Source organism: Myotis brandtii, unplaced genomic scaffold (genome assembly GCF_000412655.1).
Source record: "Myotis brandtii unplaced genomic scaffold, ASM41265v1 scaffold456, whole genome shotgun sequence".
Lineage (NCBI taxonomy): Eukaryota > Metazoa > Chordata > Mammalia > Chiroptera > Vespertilionidae > Myotis > Myotis brandtii.
Window position 1 is genome coordinate 605,447 of NW_005367431.1, and position 23,939 is coordinate 629,385.

The 23,939-nt window shown below is 56.7% G+C and overlaps 1 protein-coding gene across 2 annotated transcripts in view; it reads left to right on the top strand.

The window, feature by feature from the left end:
* Window positions 1–17,422, top strand: part of LAPTM5 (lysosomal protein transmembrane 5) — a 24,551-nt gene extending 7,129 nt beyond the window's left edge. For both annotated transcript variants that reach the window (XM_005875073.2, XM_014546794.1), the window contains exons 2-8: window positions 7,965–8,058; window positions 8,729–8,805; window positions 10,264–10,392; window positions 11,073–11,195; window positions 12,923–13,018; window positions 14,710–14,802; window positions 16,014–17,422. In XM_005875073.2, the coding sequence (XP_005875135.1) occupies window positions 7,965–8,058; window positions 8,729–8,805; window positions 10,264–10,392; window positions 11,073–11,195; window positions 12,923–13,018; window positions 14,710–14,802; window positions 16,014–16,103 (702 nt within the window). In that variant the 3' untranslated portion in view covers window positions 16,104–17,422. The remainder of the gene's footprint in view (window positions 1–7,964; window positions 8,059–8,728; window positions 8,806–10,263; window positions 10,393–11,072; window positions 11,196–12,922; window positions 13,019–14,709; window positions 14,803–16,013) is intronic.
* Window positions 17,423–23,939: the final 6,517 nt, after the last annotated feature.

Consider the following 23,939-nt stretch of genomic DNA (forward strand, 5'->3'; position numbering starts at 1 on the left):
GGGAAGTCATGGTTCACCATTAGATAGATTGCGGGGTGCGGGCCACTTCCCTAGAAACCGAGAAGAGGAGGAGGACGGGGCTCAGGTCAGGCCCCTGAGTGGCGGCCATAGAAGGAGATTTGATGACCTACTCTCCGCCCGAGCATGTGGAGGCCCCTGGAAGTTACTGGGCCAGGAACTTGATCCTCTGTGCCCGTTCCTTGCCATTTTGCCTTCTTTCATCGGGGCAGGTCCGGAAGGGCAGAGGCCAGAGGGCAGGGGCATGCCTCGCTGGGCTGCCGCAGGCCCTGCACAGGCTTTCCCAGGAGGCCCTGGGCCAGGGCTAGCCGCTCCCTGTCCGGGTGCTCCTGTCCCATGTTCCCGGCTGCAGGTGGTGCACAGTGGTGAGCGTCGTCTACACAGCGAGCTCTGCGGTCCGCGGGCCTTTGCGCTTCCCTCCTGTCCCTGCCAGCCCCAGAGTCACGCCTTCGGAAAACCCTGTGCCCCCCAGCATCTCCCACATCCTTCCCCCAGCCCAGCCACACAGCAGCTACCATTTCCTGGCCTACTGTGTGCCTGGCACATGGATCGCCCCAAGTGCCAGTCTCCCAAGGGAACCTTCTTGCAGTTTCCTGAATGCATCTCACCCACGTCTGCTTTTTCTCCTGCCATCCCCTCGGCCTGAGCACCTTCCTGTGCTCTTTGGGAGAAATCGTTAAGACTTACTGCCTCTCAGAAGCTGAAGCCCCCGCTGTCTCTGGGATCCGAGCTCCCAGCACCCACTCCATCCCAGGGCGGCTCAGGGCTGGAGGCTCAGCCCCAGAGGAGGGATCAGTCACTCTCTATTTTATTTTACTCTTGTAGACCTTTTATTGATGTGTAATTGACATATCATCAGTACACATCTGGATGAACTTCAACAGAATGAGCATACCCGTGCAACCTCTACCCAGATAAAGAAATAAGATAGGACCAGCACCCAGAGACCCCTAATTCCCCCCCCCCCCCACTACCCTGCCCCACTGACTTCCCCCAACATGCGAGTCCCCCTGGGCTGCACAGAGATGAGATCACACACATGCGCAATCGTGCAGCTCTTTTTCTCAGCCGTGTGTCTGCGAGCTTCCCCCGTGTTGCTGTGTGCAGCGGCTCACCCCCCTGCCCTCGCCCGTCAAGTACTTTGCTTCATGGACACAGAACAGTGCGTTTGCCTGTCCTGATGGGGGTGGGGAATGTTGCGTTGTTGCCAGCTGGGGGCAGTTACCAATAGAGCGGCCACTGCCACGGGGACCTGGGGCTGGATGTCTACACACAAGTGCTTTTGCGGGTCATCCGTCCTCTGAATCTTTAACTTGGGGAACAGACCTATGTCACCTGACCCACTCTCACAACCGTTCCACTCGCAGGTGGAGCCTTCGCTCTGTTCTGCAGACGCGGGGACTGGGGCCCAGGGAAGTAAAGCGGCAGGTGGAGGGGACGGAGATGGGAGGACAGTAGGCGGCAGCCCGGAGAGGAGCGGGCTCTGGGCAGGTGGGGTGGCCGCTCTGGGAGGGGGCGTCGCGATGGTATCTGGGCTGCTGGGGATGTGGTTGCGGAGATAATGCTGCAGGGGAATGGCCCCCACCCTGTGCCCCCTGATTAGCTGCGACAGGAAGTATGGTGTGGGGGCGGGGAGCTTCCTCCTGCCGCTGACGCATCTGGTTCTCTTCTCCTCCTTCCAGAAAACTTGGGGGGTGGGGTGGGTGCACAGGGAACACAGGTGAGCCTGGGAGGTTGAGAAGACTGAGCTTCAGGCTGAGGCTGACAACAGTAACGATGAGGCCTCACCGCGCAGGAGCCCTTCAGCCCCCAGGCCTCCCAGGGCGGGTCAGGCTGAGGACAGGAAAGGGTGTGCCCTGGGGGCCCGGTTTGCAGGCTGTGTTATCTGTGGGGGACGCGTGGAGGACAAGCCTGGCCTGACTTCGCTCTGCTCTCTTCGTGGGAAAGTGGGGGGACCATCGGCCTCACAGACCTGTTAGGAGGAGGCAGAGAAGTTCACGGACGGGTTTGTGCCCTCGCACCGCTGGCACACGGCAGGGGCCCACTGAGGGTTGTCTCTGTCAAGTTTAGCCCCTGAAATCTCAGAGTGGGTGTCTCTGCCTGCTTCTGAAAGGCTGGCTTCTGCGCCCCCAGAAGGTCCAAGAGAGTGGGCCCACCTTCTAGAGAAGGAAGTGGCATTTGAACCCCAAGTGAAGGGGTCCGGTGTCCCCATCTCTTCATCACCACCCCCATGTCACATGGCAAGGCCGTGTGTGTGTGTGTGTGTGTGTGTGTGTGTGTGTGTGATCATTGCAGTTAATCGCCACCCACCAGTGTCACCTTATCACCACCACCGTGGCCACATCCACTGTCACCTCTATAATCACCGCTCACATGATCGTCGCTGTTACCACCATACCAAACCCAGCGACACGCAAGCCCGTCCCCACCTCCCAGCACGGCCACCACTGCCGGCCCCACCTGACCACACTCCTTCCACTACATTCAGCTGTGGCCTCGCATCCTCACGGCCGTGGCCATGTTCCGGAGTGCCCCGTCCCCCCGCAGCCCGATTTCCCTCTCCTCCTTCGAACCCCTGTGTTTCAGCTGAGGCCCTCGGTTGCTTCTCAGCCACCAGGAAGACAGACAAGCATGTCCTGGCGTGCTGGCCACTTGCCCGCTGCTCCGCTTGGGGAAGTTGTGCTTGTGATTGAGAAAGAAGGAGCAGGGTGGGGGTGGGAGTGGGAACAGAAACCAGGGAGAAGCAGAGAGAAGAGGTAAAAAGGGGAATGGAGAGCGGGGGTGGCAGTGAGGGCGGTTGGCCACGGCCAGGACTGACTCAGTCACGCAGCCTGAGCCCTGACGTGGCCCCAGGAGGAGGGAGGCTGGTCCTGGCCCTGCCGCAGACTTCTGTGTGACCGTGGGCTGCTGGCTACTTCTCTCTGAGCCCCGTCTCCCCACCGGTACCGTCTCAGGGAAGAGGCATTCCGGCCCAGTCCCCTGGACCTGCACTGCCAGGCTCCAGGCCTTTGCACATGCTAGTCCCTCTTCCTGGAGTGCGATTCCCTTTCCCTGTGGGAAAACGGCTCTTTATCCTTCAGGAGCATGCTCCAGCTTTTCCCGTTGGTGAAGCCCTCCCAGATAGCGGTGATCACTCCTTCATCAGAACCCCAACCCTCCCGTGTGTTCCTTGTCATGGCTCTGAACACACTGGTCACTTATCAGGTTCCCCCGGGGATGGTGACACCTGCCGACCAGGGTTGTGGCTTACCCAGGGCCTGGGCGTGGTCTGTGCTCAGAGAGGATTTACTGGAAGGGGAACAATGAAAACCCACACAAGTTAGTGAACACTGACCCGCGGTGCTAGTTTAGGGAGTGCTGACTCTGTGCCAGCTGCCATTCGACCTGATAGTAACCTTACAAGGGCAGGTCCGGTTATTACACCCATTTCCCAGATGAGGAGACTGAGGCTCAGAGAGGTTAGTGGCTCACTTAAGGGCCTAGAACTCAGTTTAGGCCCAGGACCATCTGATTCCAGCACCCAGTTCTTAACCACATGATTTCCCCATGTAGAACTGAAGAATAGTGAGAGGGGAGATGCTGTAATGGAGGAACGATGGGTGAGTGAATGCTGCCTGCCTGGGCTTTGTAGGAGAAGCCCTGTTCCAGGAGGGTGCGGGTCACGGTCCAGCCAGGCCCTCAGAGCTCAGGGAGAGGGCAGTGCTGTGTCCAGGTGGAAACCGGGTGAGGGTAGCAGGCATGGAGGGAGGTGAGCGGAGCGGAGGGCCTGGGAAATCTGGGCTCCTGGGTTTTCCAGGCCGCTCCCAGCAAATGCTGTAGGTAAGCCAGGTACTTTTCCGAAACTGCAAACGACTTGGTTCCAGGCTTGGGTGGAGCAGTGAGGGCGGTCAGATGAGCAGGGAGCAGCTCCGGGCTGGAGCCTGGGTGTGATGCACCACAATTTGCAGAAGTTCCACTGCCCTGACTCTCTTGTGTTCAATCGCCCCGGTGGCCCTGGGTGCAAACAGGGTGACTCTGCTCGTTGACTGGAGGGGAACACCGAGGCCAGGGAGGAGCCAGGACCTGGCGAGGACAGGACAGCAGCGAGGCCGTGGGGGAGGCCCCCCTGTCGTGCTCTAGCTGCTGTGTCCTGAGCTCTGAGTCTCCGGGGCTGGGCGAGGATGGGCAGAGGGTTGGTGGCACCTGGGGCTGGGCCCCGGAGCAGCCACTTGGCCCTGAGTGGAGCCCTGGGCCCTGGGAGCTCAGGTACCAGGGTTCAAATCCCAGCTGGGCCGCACGACCCAGAGCATGTGATTTCTCTTCGCGGAGCCTCCACTTCCTCATCTGTAACGCTGGGAAAATGTTGCCCTTCTTGCAGCGTTTGGCAGTTTGTGGTGCAAACCTGTGAGCACTGATCTGAGTTACACCAGTAGTTTCTCAATAAATGTCAAGTTCTCTCTATCCCTTCTAGGTTGCGGAGTCTCCTCTCTTTCTCCCGGGTTGGGGACGGGTGCCGTTGTTGAAGGTTAGGGGTCCGAGGAGGGTCTGAGTCAGGCCCTGAGGTTGCCTGGCTCTGTGACCTGGGGCTGGTTCTTGCCTTTTGGAGCCTCAGGGTTTTCATCTGGTGAAAGGGGACAGAATTCTCTCCTCCCCCTTCCCCACCCCCATCCCGTACCGGAATGCTGAGAAGGTGAAATGGGTGAAGATGGGGGGCGCACCATCTCGCAGGGTGCCCTGCTCTGGTGCTCGCTGCTGCGTCTTACACAAGCTGCGGGAGGGGGAGGGGACCCAGAAGGAAGAGGAGATGGGCATCCCTCTCTGACTCCACTGAGGCGCTGACATGGGTGAGGGGGGGACGGGGAGTAGGCCTCACAGAGCCAGGAGGCTGGGGGATGCTGGGAGGACCGTGGAGAGGGGGTGAGAATCAAACCCTCAGCCTCGGTTTCAATCCTGGCCCTCCAGATGACAAGCTGGGAAGCCTGGGACCTCTCTGAGCCTCACCGTCCTCATCTTTGAAATGGGGGTGGGAGGATTAAGCATAGTCCCTTCACTGGGCTGTGGGAGGATCACTGGGATGGTGTGAGTGGCCCACAGCGGAGTCAGCTTGGACAAATGTCCCTCCCCTTCCTCCAGGAGGGGTGATTGGTGTGCTAATGGCAGCATTGCAGGCCTGGTGGGGAGGCACCAGGACAGCCCTGGGAGACTTGGACTTCAGTTCCTTCTGTCCCCAACTTGCTGTGTGTCCTTGGGCAGGCCACCTAGCCTCTCTGAGTTCATAAAACAAGCAGAGGGAGCTCATAAAATAAGCGGACAAAGGCTCTTGCCAGCACCTGGAGGCTGAGATGGTCTGATTCTGAGCTTCGTTCCAGATCTCAGACAAGCCTGGGTTCTCGGGACTTCGAAAAGCCTCGTGTGCCGCACCTGGATGGGGGACTTTCTAAGCCCAGCTGTGACTCATCTGCGCTCTGCCTTCTGCACCTGGATGGGGGACAGTGTCTTCCGTGGAAAGTTAGGGGCCTTTCTAAGCCCAGCTGTGACTCATCTGCGCTCTGCCTGCACACGCCCAGGGATGGGGGGCTCCGCTTGCACCCCGCGGGGCCCTGTTCCCTGCTCTGTCCTAGACCGAGCTGTCGTCTGCCTCCCTTTCTCTTTCTTTCATTGAAGATGAAACTGGGAGGAGAGGGGCTGAGGAAGCAGCGTTTCTCTCTCGGGGCTGTTTCCTATGGGTGCCAGCCGCAGGCCCCACTGTGTCTGCCTTCCGCTCTGGGCTGCTCTCACCTTCCTGGGGAGACAAAGCCTATTTGGTGACCCAGGTGGAGGGGCAGCTAGAGCGAGCTCCCGGCCAGCCCCTGGCCCCTGCTCCTGGCGCTGCCTGACCAACCCTGTAAGCTCACACGCGTCCCTTAGAGATGAGCCCAGAGCAGGTGATGTTTGCTGAGCCCCTATCGCCAGGCCCAAGCTCAGTTCTTTGCAAACACAATGCTCTGTTTTCCTTACTGGACCCGGGGATTGCCGTTTGCCGATGAGAAAGCGGAGAGGTGAAGTGACTCGCCCAAGGTCACACAGTGACCTGGATTCACACCCATCTCTGTCTCCCTCTGGAGTCCAGCTCTGCTTTACTCCTCTGTGCTGTCCCTTTCTGCCCCACCGAACAGGATGTAACATGGCAGAGAGACCCACCGAGACCTGTGTCTGAGCTAAAATAACCACAGTCAGCAAGGGGGAAACAGATGGTGGTGTCGGGTTGCCTGTCAGCTGAGCATGAGTTGCCAGGGCAGGGCTGCCTAGAAGGCGATCTAAACATAGGCCATATCAATAGAGGTAGGACACCTACTGCTCGGGAGGAGATCGTCTTGTTCTCAGTGTGGGTGGATGGTGCCCGAGAATTGTGTGAGTGGTGGGGGCAGGGCGGAGGCCTGCCGCAAGGACACAGACAGAACATTCTGAGTTCCCCGGGGCTGGGAGCATTTGAACAGAGGCTGTGCGGCCAGGATTCCTGCGTTGGAAGGTGGAGGGCATGGGCAAGGTGACCCCCAAGGTCCTTTCAAACTGCAGTCTTGTGGCTGGACTTCGTCAGTTGCTTGGGCCACTCCAATACTCACGCCCATCAGATGTGCCCTTCTCAGAGGCCTGCCGCAAGGACACAGACAGAACATTCCGAGTTCCCTGTGGCTGGGAGCATTTGAACAGAGGCTGTGCAGCCAGGATTCCTGCGTTGGAAGGTGGAGGGCATGGGCAAGGTGACCCCCAAGCTCCTTTCAAACTGCAGTCTTGTGGCTGGACTTCGTCAGTTGCTTGGGCCACTCCAATACTCACGCCCATCAGATGTGCCCTTCTCCATTATTCTCTGCCAGGGTCCCCAGAGGGGATGGGGTTCATTAGTCCATCTGTCCATCCATCCATCCATCCATCCAGTCATCTGTCCATTTATTCACCAAATAGAACAGCCAGAGCAGTGAACAAGAGAGACACAGCAGCCTATAGTCCAATGGAGATAACCATAATAATGATAGAAAACAGACTAAGTGCTTGCGATCCACCAGCTCTGTGAGTGAATTACATCCCATTTGCGCCCCCTGCAAACCCTGTGAGGCAGTTTTGTTCTTGTCCTCATTTGGTAGATGGGCCAGGAGGGACGGGTTTTGGGGGGCACTGCAGGGGGTTCATGGGTCAGATGCTCCCAGGCCTGTGTTGATGACTCTGTGAACCTGAAGCTCTCCGGTGCTCAGATGCTGAGACTAAGATCCCATGATGTCCAGTGCCTGTCGTCAGAAAAGACAGTCTCAGCCCCCACCTTCTCTCCAAGGCTGCCCTTCAATAGTCCCAGGTACCACTTTAATGAGAACATGGGTCTAAGGCAGTGGTTCTCAACCTGTGGGTCGCCAACCTGTGGGTTGCGACCCCTTTGGGGGTCGAACGACCCTTTCACAGGGGTCGCCTAAGACCATTGGAAAACACATATATAATTACATATTGTTTTTGTGATTAATCACTATGCTTTAATTATGTTCAATTTGTAACAATGACAATACATCCTGCATATCAGATATTCACATTACGATTCATAACAGTAGCAAAATTACAGTTATGAAGTAGCAACGAAAATAATTTTATGGTTGGGGGTCACAACATGAGGAACTGTATGAAAGGGTCGCGGCATTAGGAAGGTTGAGAACCACTGGTCTAAGGGCCTCCTGAGGTAGCTGCGACAGTACCTTCCTTTACAGAGGGGGAAACTGAGGCCCAGAGAGGTCACTAACGTGCCCAGCTCACTCAGCGGGGAAGAGGAAGAACCTGGACCATGAGCTCGCACAGGCCGCGCTTTGAATCAGGATGCTGTACTGACCCGCCCCTCCATCTCCTCCGGGACCCTCCTCACAGGCTCCGACCGCACACCCGTGAGGAGGGAGAGGCTGGAGGGGGAGCGGTGCAGACCCCGGCTGACTCCTGCTCTGTTCTGCCCCCAGATCATGAGTGTCTTGCTGTTCATCGAGCACTCCGTGGAGGTGGCCCACGGCAAAGCCGCTTGCAAATTCTCCCGGACGGGCTACCTCAGGATTGGTAGGTCCAGGGGACAAGCAGGGGAGCAGGGAAGGGGAGGGGATGGGGCCCTGGAGGGGGGCGGACTGGCTGGGGTTTGAGGCCCTCCCACTTCCCCTCTTTGAGCCTCAGATCTTTCATCTGCAAATGGGGCTATTCCACCTCCTGGCCCGGGGGTTCCCGGTGTGGGTGCAGATAGGATGGCGCTTCGCAAACCTAACCAGCTTAGAAGGTGACAGCAGGACTCCCCTGCGGCTGCCCATCACACGAGAAGAAAAGTGTGAATGCAGCCCCTGCTGACCTGCTGGCCACAGGGGTCACTTGAATCTCCCTCCCGGCTTCCTCCAGGCTCCCCTGGCTCCCCGAGCCCCAGCTGCCCTGACCACACCTTGTCTCAGGCCCCTGCCTGAACGCCTTGTCACTCAGCTCACAGGCCACCCCCTCGAGGCCTTCCCAGTCCTCACCCTGGTTAAAGCAGACCTGGCCTGCCCTCTCCGACCTCAGCTGTGTCACCCGAAATGCTATGTTTGCATCTTTGTAGCCTCTTAAGACTGAGAACTACTGAGGGTGGGGCCTGGGCATCCTTGTTCACTGTCATGCTCCCACACCAGTGGTTCCCAAAGTGTGTTCCCTGGAGCCCGGCGGGGTTCCCGGGCACCTCTGGTCCCTCACTGCTCTCCTTGCCTCTCAGCTGACCTGATCTCCAGCTTCCTGCTCATCGCCATGCTCTTTGTCATCAGTGTGAGCCTGCTGGTCGGTGTGGTCAAGGTGAGAGCCCTGATGGGGAAGGGGTATGGGGGGGGCGGCCAGGACTTGGGGAGCCCCAGCTGCCCTCCTACCCCCTCCTAGTCACACCCACTGGGTAGGCAGAACTGGCTGCTGAGACATGGGAGGTGGGTATTTTGGGAGACCCCACCTATACCCTAGAAATCTTCACTGGTGACCCACATCCTTTTATAATGCAAATGGAGGCAGGGAATTTCAGCAGAGAAAAGAGGAAGAGTGGTTTGGAGGAGTGAGGAGGGGGGAGAATGCGGAGGGCTGTGTAATCCGCAAAGAGGAGCCAAGGCAGAGGGGAGGGTGTGGACGCGGCCAGCTCAGTTCCATCAGTGAGTGGATGAGACAGCGAGGCTGTGGCTCAGCCTCCTGCAAAGAGGAACCAGCTGCCCCTCGGCCCCAGGGAGGCGGAAGCCAGGACCGGAAGCAGGGCCTTCCTGGGCAGACAGTGGCCTGGCACCCTCAGGGCGGGACAGGGAGCCATGGTGTGGTGCCAGGTTGGAATGCTCCCACCTTGCATGAAACGTCACCATCGCCCCCTGGCTAATGCCAGCTCCCAGCCCTGCACCCCAGGGATGGGCTCCCCCTTGTGCAGGGTGGCACCGGGTGCTTATGCAGAAAGGCAAAGGGCCCGGCGACAAGAAGGGACCAGGTCGCCCCCGGAGGCTCTGAGACTCAGCCTGGGCTACTTTGGCCACCTCCTGAGCGATTGTAGACAACCACACGAGAAACCAAAAACCACCTTTTCTGTGATCTTGTCCCACCTGTGGCTTCCGAGGTGGTCCAGGCCCCACAAAGGTCACTGCTTTCAGCTGAAGGAGAGGGAGCTCAGCCTCCGCCTTCCCGGGCTCCCACCGTGGCTGAGCGGGCCCCAGGAGCACCTGCCCAGGCAGGCCTTTCCCCCCTCAGGGCCTTCGCGCACGCTGGCTCCTCTGCCTACACTACCCGCCCCCTTCCCATCCTTCCACATCTACCCGGTGCCCCCTCCTCCAGGAAGTCCTCTCTGATCCCTTCTCATCTATGAAATGGCCCATCCTGGTTGAGTTCCTGAAGGGGAATTGAGTCGAACCCGCTCCTAGAGCCCCTGGGACACTTCCCTCTGTAGACGGGGACTGTTCTGTGTCTCCCGGGCACCAAGGCTCCTTGCGTTCAGGGCCAGGGTCTTGCCTTCTCCTTCTCCCCGTCCCCAGAGCCTCACTCGGGACGGCACGTGGAGTCACGGGGGATGGGAGAACTTGGGATGGGAGGACACCAACGCTCCTTGCATTCACGGCCAGGGTCTTGCCTTCTCCCGTCCCCAGAGCCTCACTCAGGGGATGGCATGTGGAGTCACGGGGGATGGGAGAACTTGGGATGGGAGGGAGCTGCCGTGAGTGGGCGCATGGGGACATCAGGCTGCTCGGGGAAGTGTGCAAGGGACGCCCTGACCGCGCTGGGCCCGCCTTTCAGAACCGAGAGAAGTACCTGCTGCCCTTCATGTCCCTGCAAATCATGGACTACCTGCTGTGCCTGTTCACCCTGCTGGGCTCCTACGTGGAGCTGCCTGCCTACCTCAAGTTTGTTTCCCGGAGCCAGGCTGTGAGTACCCAGCCCACCCTCAGCTCGCCCAGCCTGGGGAGGCGGGAGGGGCTTAGGCAGAGACGGGGAGCCCCTGGAGCCCTTCCTAGTTGGTGACCTTCAGCAAGTCCCTGAGAAGAGCATCCCAGAGTTCCTTGTTCTGTGCAGTGGCTCTGGGATTCCCATCTGCTCACTAAGCCCTGGCAGCACTGACTGAGGAAAGTGTACGGAGGGTGCCAGCCGGGCTGCGTCCACAGCAGGGGAAAGGGCGCAGGCCCCCTTCAGCCCGGCCCGGCCTTGTCCCTCCCTGTAGCCACGTTCTAAAGAGAGAGGAAGACGGCTAGAGCCACGCTGAGCACACACAGTGGGATGCCCTTGATGGCTGGCGCCACTCACTGACGTGGCTCCCCAAAGCGGCTTTCCACACTTTCCCTGCAACACTGGGGGGCTGTGCTGTGGAAGGGCCCTGGAAAGGGGGGCAGGACCCTGGCTCTGGTCCCAGTGTCTGCCACCCGCCCCTGGCGTGCACATCTGAGCAATGGGCATTCATTTCTGTCTGGGTACAGTGGACTAGCGGGCTGGTGTACTCTGTAGCCGAGACAGTCTCTCAGGCCGAGGGCCCTCCATGTGCCCCAGAGTCCCGGGGCCTCTGGTTGGGGGTTAAGTGTGGCCTGTCTTCCTCCTTGTCTCTGTCCCCTAAGAACCCCTCCAAGGTCCCAGTGATGACCCTGCAGCTGCTGGACTTCTGCCTGAGCATCCTGACCCTCTGCAGCTCCTACATGGAAGTGCCCACCTATCTCAACTTCAAGTCCATGAACCACATGGTAAGTCTGGGCCCACCTCTGGCTGTGTGGCCTCAGGGCTTAGGCTGGGCTGGGCTCCTTAGAAGTGGAGCGTGGGAGGAGGGTTCTTTTACGGGTGATTTATTGAGGGGTAGTGCTCGGGAAGAACCTAGAAAAGGAGAGGGAGGCAGGGTAGACCAGGGAAGCAGCCAGGCAGACATGTGGCTTTAGGAGCAGCCCTGCCCCACCCCAGAGGGAGCCCTGCAGTGTGAATTGCACTACAGAAATAATACGATCTTTTTATTGTTGCCTGACCAATTCTCCCCAAACACAGCGACTATAGCCGCTCGTTATCTCGCTCAGCTGCTGGGGATCAGGACTTTGGGAGGGGCTTAGCTGGGTTGTTCAGATTCAGGGTCTCTCATGAGGTCCCAACGGGATGGGGATGGGGCTGCAGACGATGAGGGCTTGGCTAGGCCTGAAGGATTCCCCCCAAGATGGCTTACTCATGTGTCTGTCAGCCCTTTGCCTCAATCCCGCAGCCTGTGTACCATGGATAAGGCGCTTGAGCATCCTCATGGCATGGCTGCTGGCTCTCTCTCCCCCGTGAGTGTCCGCGGGGCAGAGCAAGGAGAACACTACTTTCTGGGAGGTGACCCTCACCTCTGCCACCTTCTGTTTTCCGAGAGAAGGGAGGCCCTAGGTCTGGCCCACGCTCGAGGGAGGGGAAATGAGCTCCACGTTTTGAAGGGGGGAGTGTCAATGACTGTGTGCACACATGTGCAAACGCCATAGAGTAAGCATGTCAAACTCAAAGGCTAACACGGGCCAAATAAACAAGGTGTAAGTTTATGTGGCTGCAAAAAAACAAAAGCTTCAATTTTCATAGAAACGTAGGTTCATTTCGATAGAGACATGCTGAACACAAAGGGCTGAAAGAAACGAGTAATCGTCAACATAAAACAATAGAACATTTTAATAAAAATTAATATTTTTTCTTGAACATTAACTTACCAGACACTGAATAACTGCACAAATTAACCTATTTTTCTCGTTCTCTGAAAGCGAAATATTTCCTGTTGCACACACCAAACAAATCAGTACAAGATTAATGACGCCGCCATCTGCTGCTAAACTATTCTCTGCTTGTATTAGTGGAGAGAAATGGTGCGCCTGCGCGTAAGGCGCGTAAGAGAAATGAATGCAACACGATTACAGTCATCAGTCATTAGTGAACGTTGTAGCTCGTTATTAGTAATTATGTATAACAGGATATTGTAAAAATTAAGTTATGAAGTTTTTATTAAAATGTTCTTAGGTACCGTTATATTGGCTGGGCCGCAAAAGTACTTGTTGTGGGCCGAGAGTTTGACATGCTTGCCATAGAGGCTATCCCACTGTGAGCAGTAGCCTGGCACCAGTTAGTCCTGCTGTGAGCTGCCCCTAGGGGAGGGGGCGATTCCCAAGTGTTCAGGATTAGGTGGTTCTATCAGCCATGACTGCTCTAGAGAAGGGCACGCCCACCACCAGCAGTGGGGGGTGCACCGCCAGGTAAGGGCCAGCTGGGCCGGCAGGGGCTGCATCTGCTTCTCTTGGTTTGCTCCCCCGTCACAGGGGCTGATGGTGATTAGCACCTGCCTCCCAGGGCCCTTGCAGGACCAGCCAGGGGAATGGCTGTGTCACACGTGTTCCTGCATGTGCGGCGAGCAGGTTTGTGGTTCCTCCACGTGTGGCCGGAGGCACTGACGTGGCCCCCACATCTGTTGCAGAATTACCTCCCCAGCCAGGAGGGAATGGCTTATAACCAGTTCATCAAGATGATGATCATCTTCTCCGTCGCCTTCATCACCGTCCTCATCCTGAAGGTGAGCGCGTCTGCTCCGTGGCTCTGGGAGGGGCGGCGAGGCGGGGGCGGGAGGACTGTTTGGAGGCGGGGAGGGAAGTTGTCTTATTCTTCTCTGGGGTGGTCAGACCAGGGGACAGAGTCCATTTCAGGTCCCAGTCCCTAGAGAGATGGTGGCCAACAGGAGGATGGAGAGGCAAGAAAACTCGCCATCTGAGGGGGTCACGGCAACCAGGGCGATTTCCTTGGAGAAGCGATGGCTCCAGGGGAACATGATCGCCGTCTCGAGATTCTCGAAGGACCCTCACGGGGACTCTGGAGGCCGCACTGTGGCCTGAAGCCACGGGGAGGCTGACGTTGACTCAACGTCAAAGGGCTTTCAAAAAGCGTTCTGATCAGACGGTGAAAGTAACACACACTCAGCAAAGGAACTGGGAAGCTGCGGATGAGCAGGAAGAAGATGAGTGGCCCCTTGTCAAGCTCAGGGGCCAGCCCCGCGTGACCCGGCATTTCCTCCCTGCCTTTTGCTGTGGGTGGGTGTGAGCAGACGTCGCTGCCTCCTGTCATCAGAGGCCCGGGCATCTCGGGCCTCACCTAATTCCACCTGGAGACAGAACTGCCCTCCTGTCACCTTTCCTCAAAGTCCAAGCGCATGAGCGATGTGCACCGAGAACCTTCCGGAAGGCTCGGAGGAACCAGTGTGGGGTTTACATCACACCTGACTAGAGAACAACTTCCCAAACCCCACCCTACAACCCTTGGATGGGGTTCTCTCTGGGCCCCCTCACTCTGCCTCACTGGCCTCCCTCCACCTACGTGATTTTCTCCTGGCCCTTCATACTTCATTTTCTTTTTGCCATTGATATTTTTTAAGAGACAGTGGAAGGGAGGGATGGAGGGAGGCAAGTAGATAGAAGCATTGATGAGAGAGAGATACATTGATTGGTTGCTTCCCGCACACTCTCTGACCAGGGCCAGGGCATACATACTTCATTCTTTTGTAATTCATTTCATTGATTTGTGCCTCCTCTAAGTCCCCATCATGAGACTCCAGGAAGCAGGCGACCTTCCAGCCGACAGGACCCTTTCTCCTTCCTCAGGCGGCAGAGAGGGAACTGCTGGCCACTGAACCTTGCTTATGCCCCTGGGACGTCACTCCCCACCCCGGGAATCATCTCCCCAGGTCTTCCTTCGACTGCTGAGAGAAAGCAGCTGCTTACCACACCTGAGAGGGAGACACACCTGCACATATAAGTTTCTGCACTTACAAACATGGGATGCTATGCTTACCCTGGTTTGTCATCTGCTTTGAAAAACAACATATCACTAGCAAGTTTCAAACAAACCTTTCCCGTGTGAGCTCTGTCTCCAGACGAGCGAGGCCATCTCAGGAGACAGTGAGCTTCCAGGCCCCCGGGGTGAACAGGGGGGTCTGCAGGATATTGGCAGGGGGCTTGAGGGTGGCTCAGCAGCTTCCCAAAAGCCCCTTCCTGCGCTGAGTCTGTGGGGTAGTGACAAGGGGGCTACCTGCAGTACTTAGGACTGGCAGGTGAGGCCCCCCTCAACCAGAGAGGGGTCTGAGCAGCAGCAGCAGCAGGATGCTGCCTTCTGGGGCCAGCTGGGGCTCCCCAGGAAGCGCCCGGCACCTGTCTCAGGCCTGCTGGGGCGGTGAGGAGGGTCAGCATCGCACAGCCTGACCTGGGCCTTTTCCAGGTCTACATGTTCAAGTGCGTGTGGCGATGCTACAAACTCATCAAATGCATGAACTCAGCCGAGGAGAAGAGCAGCTCCAAGATGCTGCAGAAGGTGAGCCTGGGGGTTTCGGAGTGTGTGGCTCTGCCACTCCCTATGTCATTTGGGGAGGTCTCTCTCCCTTGCTGTGCCTCAGTTTCTCCGCTTGTAAGATGAGGGCTGGTCCAGAAGAACTCTGAAGAACTCTGGTAATCCAGGGTTCTTTCATGCAGGCACGCATCCAGTACTTCCTGCCTCTTACTCTTTGTTGGCCTTATATCCAACCCCGGTGGGTACCAAGAAAACTAAGACGCCACCCCGTTCTAGAGGAGGGTATAGTCCAGAGTGAATCTAGACACAGAAATCTGATTGCAGCTCAGTGTGGTGTATAGGGGCCATGGGAGCAGGGGAGGCGGCTGGTCTCGTCTGGGGTGTCAGGGAAGCTTCCTGGAGGAGGGGACATTTGACCAAGTCTTAGACTGTCAATAGGTTCAGGTTAGCGGGGAAAGGTGCCCTTAGCAACAGCTGGTAGGAGAAGTGATGGGAAAAGGGCAGCTGGTTTAAATGACTTGTGGCTCATTTTCCTCATCTGTAAAATGGGCATTGTACTAGTCATGACTTTTTTTGGTTACAAGTGGCAGAAAGCCAACGTAATCTGACTTAAAAAAGAAAACGTATCAGTTCACAGAACTTGAAAGTCTCTTCCTCTGCTGTCCGCTCCTGGAGGTCAGGGCCCCCTTTCACCCAGGTCTGTCTGGCTGAGTCCCGACATGCAGATGCGATCTGATCCTTTCCATCTTTTGAATCTCCTTTCCTCAGTGTGGGCTTCATTTTCGGGCAGCCCTTTCCTCATGGTGGCAAAATCGCTGCCAAAATCCCCAGGCTGACATCCCATCCCCAGCAGAAAGGCAGTCCCAGAAGCAGGTTAGATCGGACCAGCTTGGGGCACAAGCCTATGCCCAAATCAGTGATTATACACAGTCCGGGGGATGAAACAATAGTTTGAGGGGCCCCGTCCAGGTCATTTGTCCACCCCCTCCATCTGAGGGATGGGACCAATTCTTCTGGAAGCAGATGGATTGAGAACGTTTTCCCAGGGAAAATGTGTGTGTCGTCCAACACGCAGGGGACTTGATGCAGAGACACAAGAGCAGAAATGGCACCTGTGGGGTGCATGCCAGGCCCGGCACATAGTAGGTACACCGGGTGTGCCAGCCACGGCACCCTTTTGTCAGAGGTGTGGTTCCTTCTGGCCAGTCCTCAGCCCTCATCTTTGTCCCTCCCAGGTGGTCCTGCCGTCCTACGAGGAAGCCGTGTCTCTGCCCTCCAAGACACCGGAGGTGGGCCCAGCGCCGCCCCCCTACTCCGAGGTGTGACGGCGCCAGGCCCCAGTCCTGGTGCTGGGAGGGGCGGAGCTGCCTCGCAATCCGCTTCTTCTTCACTTTGGTGGCCCCTGTGCCTGGGAGAGCCACCCAGCCGACTTCGGGACAATCTGCTTGTGTACCCCTCGCTGGCCTGCTGTTCCCATGGGGCCTGGGAGATGCTCACAATTGGGTCAACCCTTTAGGCTAAAGGACTCCTTGGGTCTCTCAGAGATTCGCTCTAACAACACTTGGCTTATTTTGATCAGCTTTGATGTTTGTTTAAACAAGTGGTCATTCTAAATTCGTTGAGTTTGGTTAAATAACTTGCAGCTTGACCAGTTTAACCAAGTGGCTGACAAATGAAAACACACACACTTGTCAGTTCAGTAAAATAATTTGGTCAAACAACAACAGTCCATCGCACTGATTTGTAAGTACTCAGTTCACACAGCAATTTCCTGAAGTAATCATCAATTAGTCCCCCCCTGCCCCCCGCCCAAATCCATATGTTCAATTTCTTCAAATAGCTTGCTTAAATAATGATTGAGTCAACTAACCCAGTCAAGTTAGGATAGGGAATAACTTCAATAATAAAATGTCAGAGAATTCAATCCAATCCAATAACTGTCTGCCCAATCTGGCCAATTCCAAGTGGCCGAATAATTGTTAATTCAAATGAAAATTCAGACAGTTGTCAAACCATCACTCAATAGTGAGTTCCAGGAAATAGCAGTAACTCTGGTCATCGGACAGTCCTTCGAACACACATTGTTTTGCTTAAGAGTTACCATTGTCAACGATCAGTCACACGAGCCTGGAACAGTCACGCGTGGTCAGGGCAGACACACAGCAGCGGGCTCCGTGAAATGGGTCACCTCGACCACGGTCACCTCTAGTAACCAGCCACCAGTCCATTCCTCAGCTCAGTCCCTCCAACGCCAATCTGTTTGTAAGTGACCCGGTTCTGCCCGATGCTTGTGGTCAAGCAGAAATTCAGCCTTGAAATCAGGCAAATCCATTTGTTGGACTAAACCCACAGGTTAGTTCAGTCAAAACAGGCAAACCCTTGTGGGTGCAGACTGTGCCATGGGGGCTGGTGTTATAGGGAAGGTTTTGGCCCCATCACCCCCTCTTTTGCTTGCTTCCTTGAGGACGGGGGTTCCCGAGGGAGCTGACCCAAAGGTGGAGATAGGGCCACAGGGGCAGGCTCTCGGGGTGTGTTAGGGGGGTGCAGAGGAGAGGGCTGTGCAAGAGGCTCTGCGCCAACACCTCACCAAATTGCTTTGTGTGTGACTGGGAAGAAGTTCCAATAAAGCAGCAACATGCTTCTCTTGGGCTGATGTGGTTCCTCAAATATGGAGTAGGCGGGGCTCCATCACCCTCAACACACACACACACACACACACACACACACACACACACCTGTTCGTTCCAGAGACTCACATGTCCAGCTGGGGAGTGTCATGACTTGGCACTGTTGCCGATTACAAATCATGGGCCATGTCAACACCATGATGTCTCCCAGGTAAGGTGGGAACTCCACGCACCTGGAGAGCACCCACCCCAATCCAGATGCTCACTGGGGGTGTTGCGATGGGTCAGACTTGCCTCCAGTTACCCACAGTGTAGGGTGGATGATGACAGACCCATAACTAATTATAATAGTTGTAGGAACAGCCAATACCATGACAGGGAAAGTCCGAGGGGCGTCAGGCAGTCAGAGGAGGCTTCCTGGAGGAAGTGTCACCAAGTTGAGTGAAGAATGAGTGGGCAGCAGTAAGCCAAGTGGGGCAGGATGCTCTAGGCCAGTGGTTCTCAACCTTCTTAATGCCGCGACCCTTTAATACAGTTCCTCATGTTGTGGTGACCCCCAATTTCATGGTTACAAATTGAACATAATTAAAGCATAGTGATTAATCACAAAAACAATATGTAATTATATATGTGTTTTCCGATGGTCTTAGGCGACCCCTGTGAAAGGGTCGTTCGACCCCTAAAAGGGGCGCGACCCACAGGTTGAGAACCGCTGTTCTAGGCAAAAGTAGCAGGATACGGTCGGCCTCTGTGGATGTGGGGGAGGGGAGCTGGGGTCTGGAGCCCAGTTTGGCTGCCAGTGTGGAGGGCTGGAGGGGAGGCTGGTGGCCTCTGGGGGCCTGGGTCAGCTGGGTCAGGAGGAGCCTTTGGGGACCTTCGGGTTCTTTGGCTGTAAGCCCACCTTGTCTAACTTCAGCCAAGAAGGACATTATAGGAAGGAGATGGTTCCAAGTAACAGAAACCTTAGTGAACTGAGTTTATTTTTTAAAAAAGATGGTCGTGGTACTTCTCGGTTCACATACAGGAAAAGCCCAGGAACTCCTGGCCTTAGGAGTGGTTGGACCTAGGAATCAAATTCTTCAATAATGCTTTCTCTCTCTCCACCTCTTGCCTTCTTCCTCCCGGCCGAGCCGCTTCGGGCCTGCCTGAGCATGAAGCCGGCAGAGAGCCCGAGGCAGTGTGAGCTGGGCTCCCCTCACTGCTATCCAGAGACCTAATGGAGCCTTGAATGTCACACCCAGAAGTGCGGGCTTATCCTGGGACAGGGGAGCCTTTGAAGGGTTTGGGCGGTGGAGTCCCAGGGTCAGGTTTGGGTTTGGGTTTTAGGCAGGAAGAGACCACATGCAGGGACCCCGAGGAGGCTGGCGAGGTGACCTGGGGGAGGAAGGGAAGGGGATGGACTGAGAGGCCTGTCAGCTTTCCTTGGGGGTAGCAGGTTTCTTCAAGGGTTTCATCTGCTCTTTATCAGATCCCCAAGCAACGGATAAAGGGAGGCTGTGACAGAGATGGACAGCGAGCTCCCATCCACACAGAGGGCACGGGGGCCCAGAGACATCAAGTGACTTTCCTGGGGTCACACAGCGGTCAGGGATTAGATCAAGTGCCCCTCCCCCCACTGCTCCCCTCCAAATGGAGGCTGTTAGGAGGGGTTGGGTCCCAGCCTGTGTGAGCTCTTGCTTCTTGTGCAGGTCCATATGAAGAGCCACCCCGCCCCCCCCCCCACACACACACAAGCCCCCACCAAGTGGGGACTAGGGGCAGAGGTTACAGGAGGAAGGGACTGGCCTTGTCCCCAGCCTCACATCCTCATCAAGAGGATACCACTCGGCCTGGCTGTGTGTCCCCAGGAATAGCTGAGGTGATGCCGCCACCCCCATCCCTGGCCTGGAGCCAAGAAACGGGCTGCCATGTATAGTTGGATTGTGCCCTGTGGGCAGGCGGCTGGGAGGGGGCCGGCCCAAGGAACAGGAAATAGCTGGGTTTGGGGAAGTCGCGTGGACCGGCCAAGCCAAGCCAGCCCGCGATCCGCTGGGCAGCTCTCACCACGGCCCATCAATGCCCTGTTTGAGGCTCACACAGGGGTCCTTTGATAGGGCCAGGCTGGGCCACTGTTTCAGCCACTGAGAGGGCCTGTTTGAGCAAGCAGCCTGGAAGGGGCTGGCCCAGGACCGAGGGGTGCGCAGGCTGGGCAGGTGAGGGCCACCCGGGCGGCTGTCTCTCGGGGAGAAGGGGAGCCTGCAGAATCAAACCGGGTGCCAGGCACGAGCACCTCGGTCCTCAGGCTGGGATGGTGGCAGGAATGGTCCCCGCAATTGAGTGGACTCTTCAGTGTCATCTCTGTGGCTCTCCCACTGGCCCCACGCGGCAGGTGCTGTGATGGTTATTCCTGGGCTTAGGGTTGGCGAGCCATGGCCCAAGGTCACAGTCCGTTGAGGGGCAGAGCTGGGCTTTGACTGCTATAGGCCTGACTGGAACCTGAGCTGGTCCCTCTGGTCCTTCCTGCCCCATAGCATCCACCTCAAAGGGGAGCAGAGCGATGGCCTGGAGGCCCTTGTCGATGGGCTGAGGCGTAGTCATTGTTGTATGCCCGGCCCTGAGGACAGGCCGGCTCCAGAGCTGTGATGGGGGGCAGGGTCCAGTGTGGGTGCCGGGCCCAGACAGAAGGAGGTGGCCCAGCGGAGGAGTGACCGTGGGGCTGGGTACATTCGAGAGGCATTTGGGAGGCAGGACCTGCAGGGCCTGGACAGAGAAGGGAGGAAGAGGGGGATCAAGGCTGGTGCCCAGGTTTGGAGAGCATCTGGGGTGGTGGTGCCCAGCTCTGAACTTGGGACACAGGGCGGAAACAAAAGATGTGTTGAGCTTTGTTTACACTTGATCTACCGTGGGGGACACATGCTCAGGAGACAGCTGTGTCTATAGGTGTGGAGTTCAGGACAGTGAGCAAGGAGGGAGGGGGGATGTGAGTGTCCTCTGTGGACCTGAGGGGGTGATGTCACCAAGGTCCATGGAGGATAACACATCAGCCGGACACGAAGCCGACATGCCCTGTGATCAAAGCACAGGCCTCGGAGCCCTGTCCGGCCTGTGGCTTCCAGCTGTCTGACCACCTCCAGGGCCTGAGACCAACACAGCACGTGTGAACCACATGAGACACACACACAGGGGCTGTGGCACCGCAGGCAGCCTGGCGGTGGGGCGTGTGCCCACTGCGCAGATGAGGAAACCTGCACTGATGGGCCGCTTCTCCACTTTGTGGGGTCTCCGCTGACTGTTGGGGAGACCAGAGACTCCTATCCAATCAGGCACCCTGGGACTGTCTCCAGTTTGCAGTGAAATCGTTGTAAGTGCAAGGAAAGCAGTTCCCCGGTTAAAGGCAGTGGAGGACCCACCCTTGCCCACCTGGGGTTTCTGGGTGGCATCTGAGAAGCAGCTACTGTGGGTGTCTGCGGCCACAGGCCCCTGCCCACCACCTGCCCGAGGCCCTCTGGGAGCCAGTGTGCTGCACAGCCCGGTCTCTCTCCTCGGGCGCCCGGAGGAAGCCTGGCTAATTAGCCGCCGAGTGTCCGGCAGGCAGTGGGCTTGGCAGAGAGAGGTCGGCACAGGGAGCGACAGCCCTCAATAAACAGAGTCCGCCCGGGAAACAGTTCTGCTGCCACCTCAGGGGCCCCGGTGCTCAAGCAGGGCCCCGGCCTTGCAGGTCCCTCTGCCCACCTGCTGGGGGCACCGTCCAGGCCGGGAGACAGCCTGGGCTAAGGCCTGGAGACTGGGCCGCCTGTCACAGGGCCACTCCAGCCCGGGAGCCTCCCTTCCGGTCACTCACAACTTCCAATTCCACAAGCGTGTTCAGCCTGGACCGTGACAGGGCCAGGCTGCTGGAAGTTTACGTGTCGGTGGAGCTGAATTCCCACCTGAGGCTTTGGGAGAGAGGAAGTGCTCGTCCTGCAGCCCTCCAGGTGGGACAGTGGGAGGAACGGCCGTGCCAGGCGTGTGGGAGGGAAGGTTTAAGTGTTCCTGGGGTTGGACATCCGCATGGAGGCTGCAGGTGAAGCCACCTGGACACGCTAACAGTCAGCAGGGCCAGGCCTTGCTCCCCAGTCACCGACCTCCACAGGCTGCTTTCCCACCCCCTTCATCGCGGAAGGCACCAGAGGGAAGGGCCTGGAGACTGGACCAGGAGAGCAACCAGGGAGCTGCCGTTTGGGTACGTCAGTTAGCAACGAGTCCTTCCCATGCTGACCTTGAAGCAACTTCCCCCCAAACTGAAAAAGGCTTATTTCCTTGTCAGTCCCCTGCCCTCTTCCCTCCTTGCTCTATGCCCAGATATACCGCCCAAGGCAGGCAGGATTCTACGATGCCCTCCAACGACCTAGGACCTGTCTAGTCTTCTCCCTTCCTGAGTGTGGGGGGAGCTGGTGACTCTGACAGGACAGTCGCTCTTGGGATGAGGTTATGTTACATGGCACAGTTAACTGTGAGAGAGGGACATGATCTGGGGTGGGCCTGACCTAATCAGGCCGTCCCTTACAAGGGACCGGGCTCCTCCTGAGGAGGGGGACTCCGCATAGGAGAGATGTGAAGCACGAGGAGGCCTGGGAACAGACCACATGGCAAGGAGCTGTGGTGGCCTCCAGGACCGGAGAGAGGCCTGGCTAACAGCCCGCAAGGGGCTGGGGGCGGGGAGGGGGTTTAGCCCGACACCAGCAAGGAACTGAACTCTGCCAAGCACTGTGTGAACCTGAAAGCGGATCTGAGCCCCAGAAAAGAACACAGCCCAGCCAACATCTGTATTTCAGCCCGAGAGGCACCGAGCAGAGAGCCCCGTTCAGTCGTGCCCCGACTGCAGACCTACGGGAACCCCCAGGTAACACATTGGTGCAGTTGCAAGCTGCTAAGTTTGCGGTAATTGGTTACAGACTAATAGAAAGCGAAAGTACCACCTCCTCCCAATGGGGAGGAAGTTTTATTTTATTTATATCTTTTTAAAATATGTGTTTATTGATTTTTTAGAGAGAGAGGAAGGAAGAGGGACACAGAGAGAGGAACGTCGAATTGGCTGCCTCCTGCATGCATCCTGACCGGGAATCGAACCAGCGGTCTCTTGGTTCCTGGGTCGACGATCAACCACTGAGCTACACCAGCCAGGCGGGAAGTTTTATTTCTTTCCTCCTTAAACTTCTAAGTGGCGGCAACAGCAATAATCCCGAATGTCTGAAGTCTTGGTCGGTGTAGATCCAAAGTTTTGAAGTTGAAGGAGGAAAGAGGCAAGCGGAACACTGTTCACATATCGTCATGGGCTCGTCTCGGTCTCCGGAGGCTCTGTTTTGAGGCGGAGGGGAAACAGCAGGGAGTTTAGGCAGCACGAGTCGAGGTTAGGTAATTTGGAAAATGGGGGAGGAAATGCATTCTGTTCTGCTAACTGGAGGATTACATTGAGTTCAGAGCCCAAATCTTTCAGAAGGAAAGAGACAAATTGAACCTCCACGGGGAGCTGGCACCAGGCTGCTAAAAAGGATGTTTGTAAGAAACAAGGAAGTTTTCATTAGGGAGGGTTCAGCTCAGTGGAGACGTGACCGTGACCTTCAGGTCACTGAACATGGGACACCAGCAGGCGTGCTCGCTTCAGAGTTGATGGAATACTCTTTGGGGGATAGCAAGCTCCCTACCCAAGAGCTGTTCCCAAGACAGAGAGAGAATTTATGTTTCATCTGGGAGGCTGGACGAAATTGGTGGTTTAGTTACATCAGAACCACCTGGAGAGCTTAGGAATACAGGTTTGGTGAGTCTGGGATGGGGCCTGAGAATCTGCTTTTTTATAAACTGATGAACAAAAGTAGATCCAGAGGCTAAGAAACACTGATCAGACTGTCCAACCTCAGAGAGAAGGGAGGGTGGGGGGCAAGAGATCAACCAAAGGACTTGTATGCATGCATATGAGCATCACCATGGACACGGACACGGGGGCGGTGGGGCTTGTCCTGGGGGACAGGAGTGGTGGTGGTGGTGGGGGGGGGGAGTTAATTGGGAAAAAGGAGACATATGTAATACTTTAAACAATAAAAAAACAACAACAACAAAAAAAACAAACCTTTACCAAACTTGTTGCCAGTTTGGGGTAACTGAAGGAGGGATAAAACAGAATAATGCAGCGGATCTAGATGAGGATACTATTCTGTTTAGCATGATTGACAGTGGGAGTCCTTCCCCACGGGAACCTCTGACAGCGCCCCCAGCTGGCCACAGGGTCCTGTACAGACACCTCCCTTTCTTGCCTTCACCTGTTGGGGCTGTTCTCCCCTAGGAGAGCCCCAAACACGGCCTCGTCTTGGACTCCCACACTGGAGAGAGCTTTGCCTTAGCTTCGTTTAAATTCCCCCAAATCAGGTCCCGAGACAAAGACTTGGGTGCAGGTCGTTTATTTGGGAGGTGGTCCCAGGAAACACAGTGAGAGGGGAGGTGAGGCAGGGAAGGGATAAAAGCCAGTAACAAGTGCATTAACAACCAGTTCACTCCTGTGGGCAATGGGGGCTCACTCCT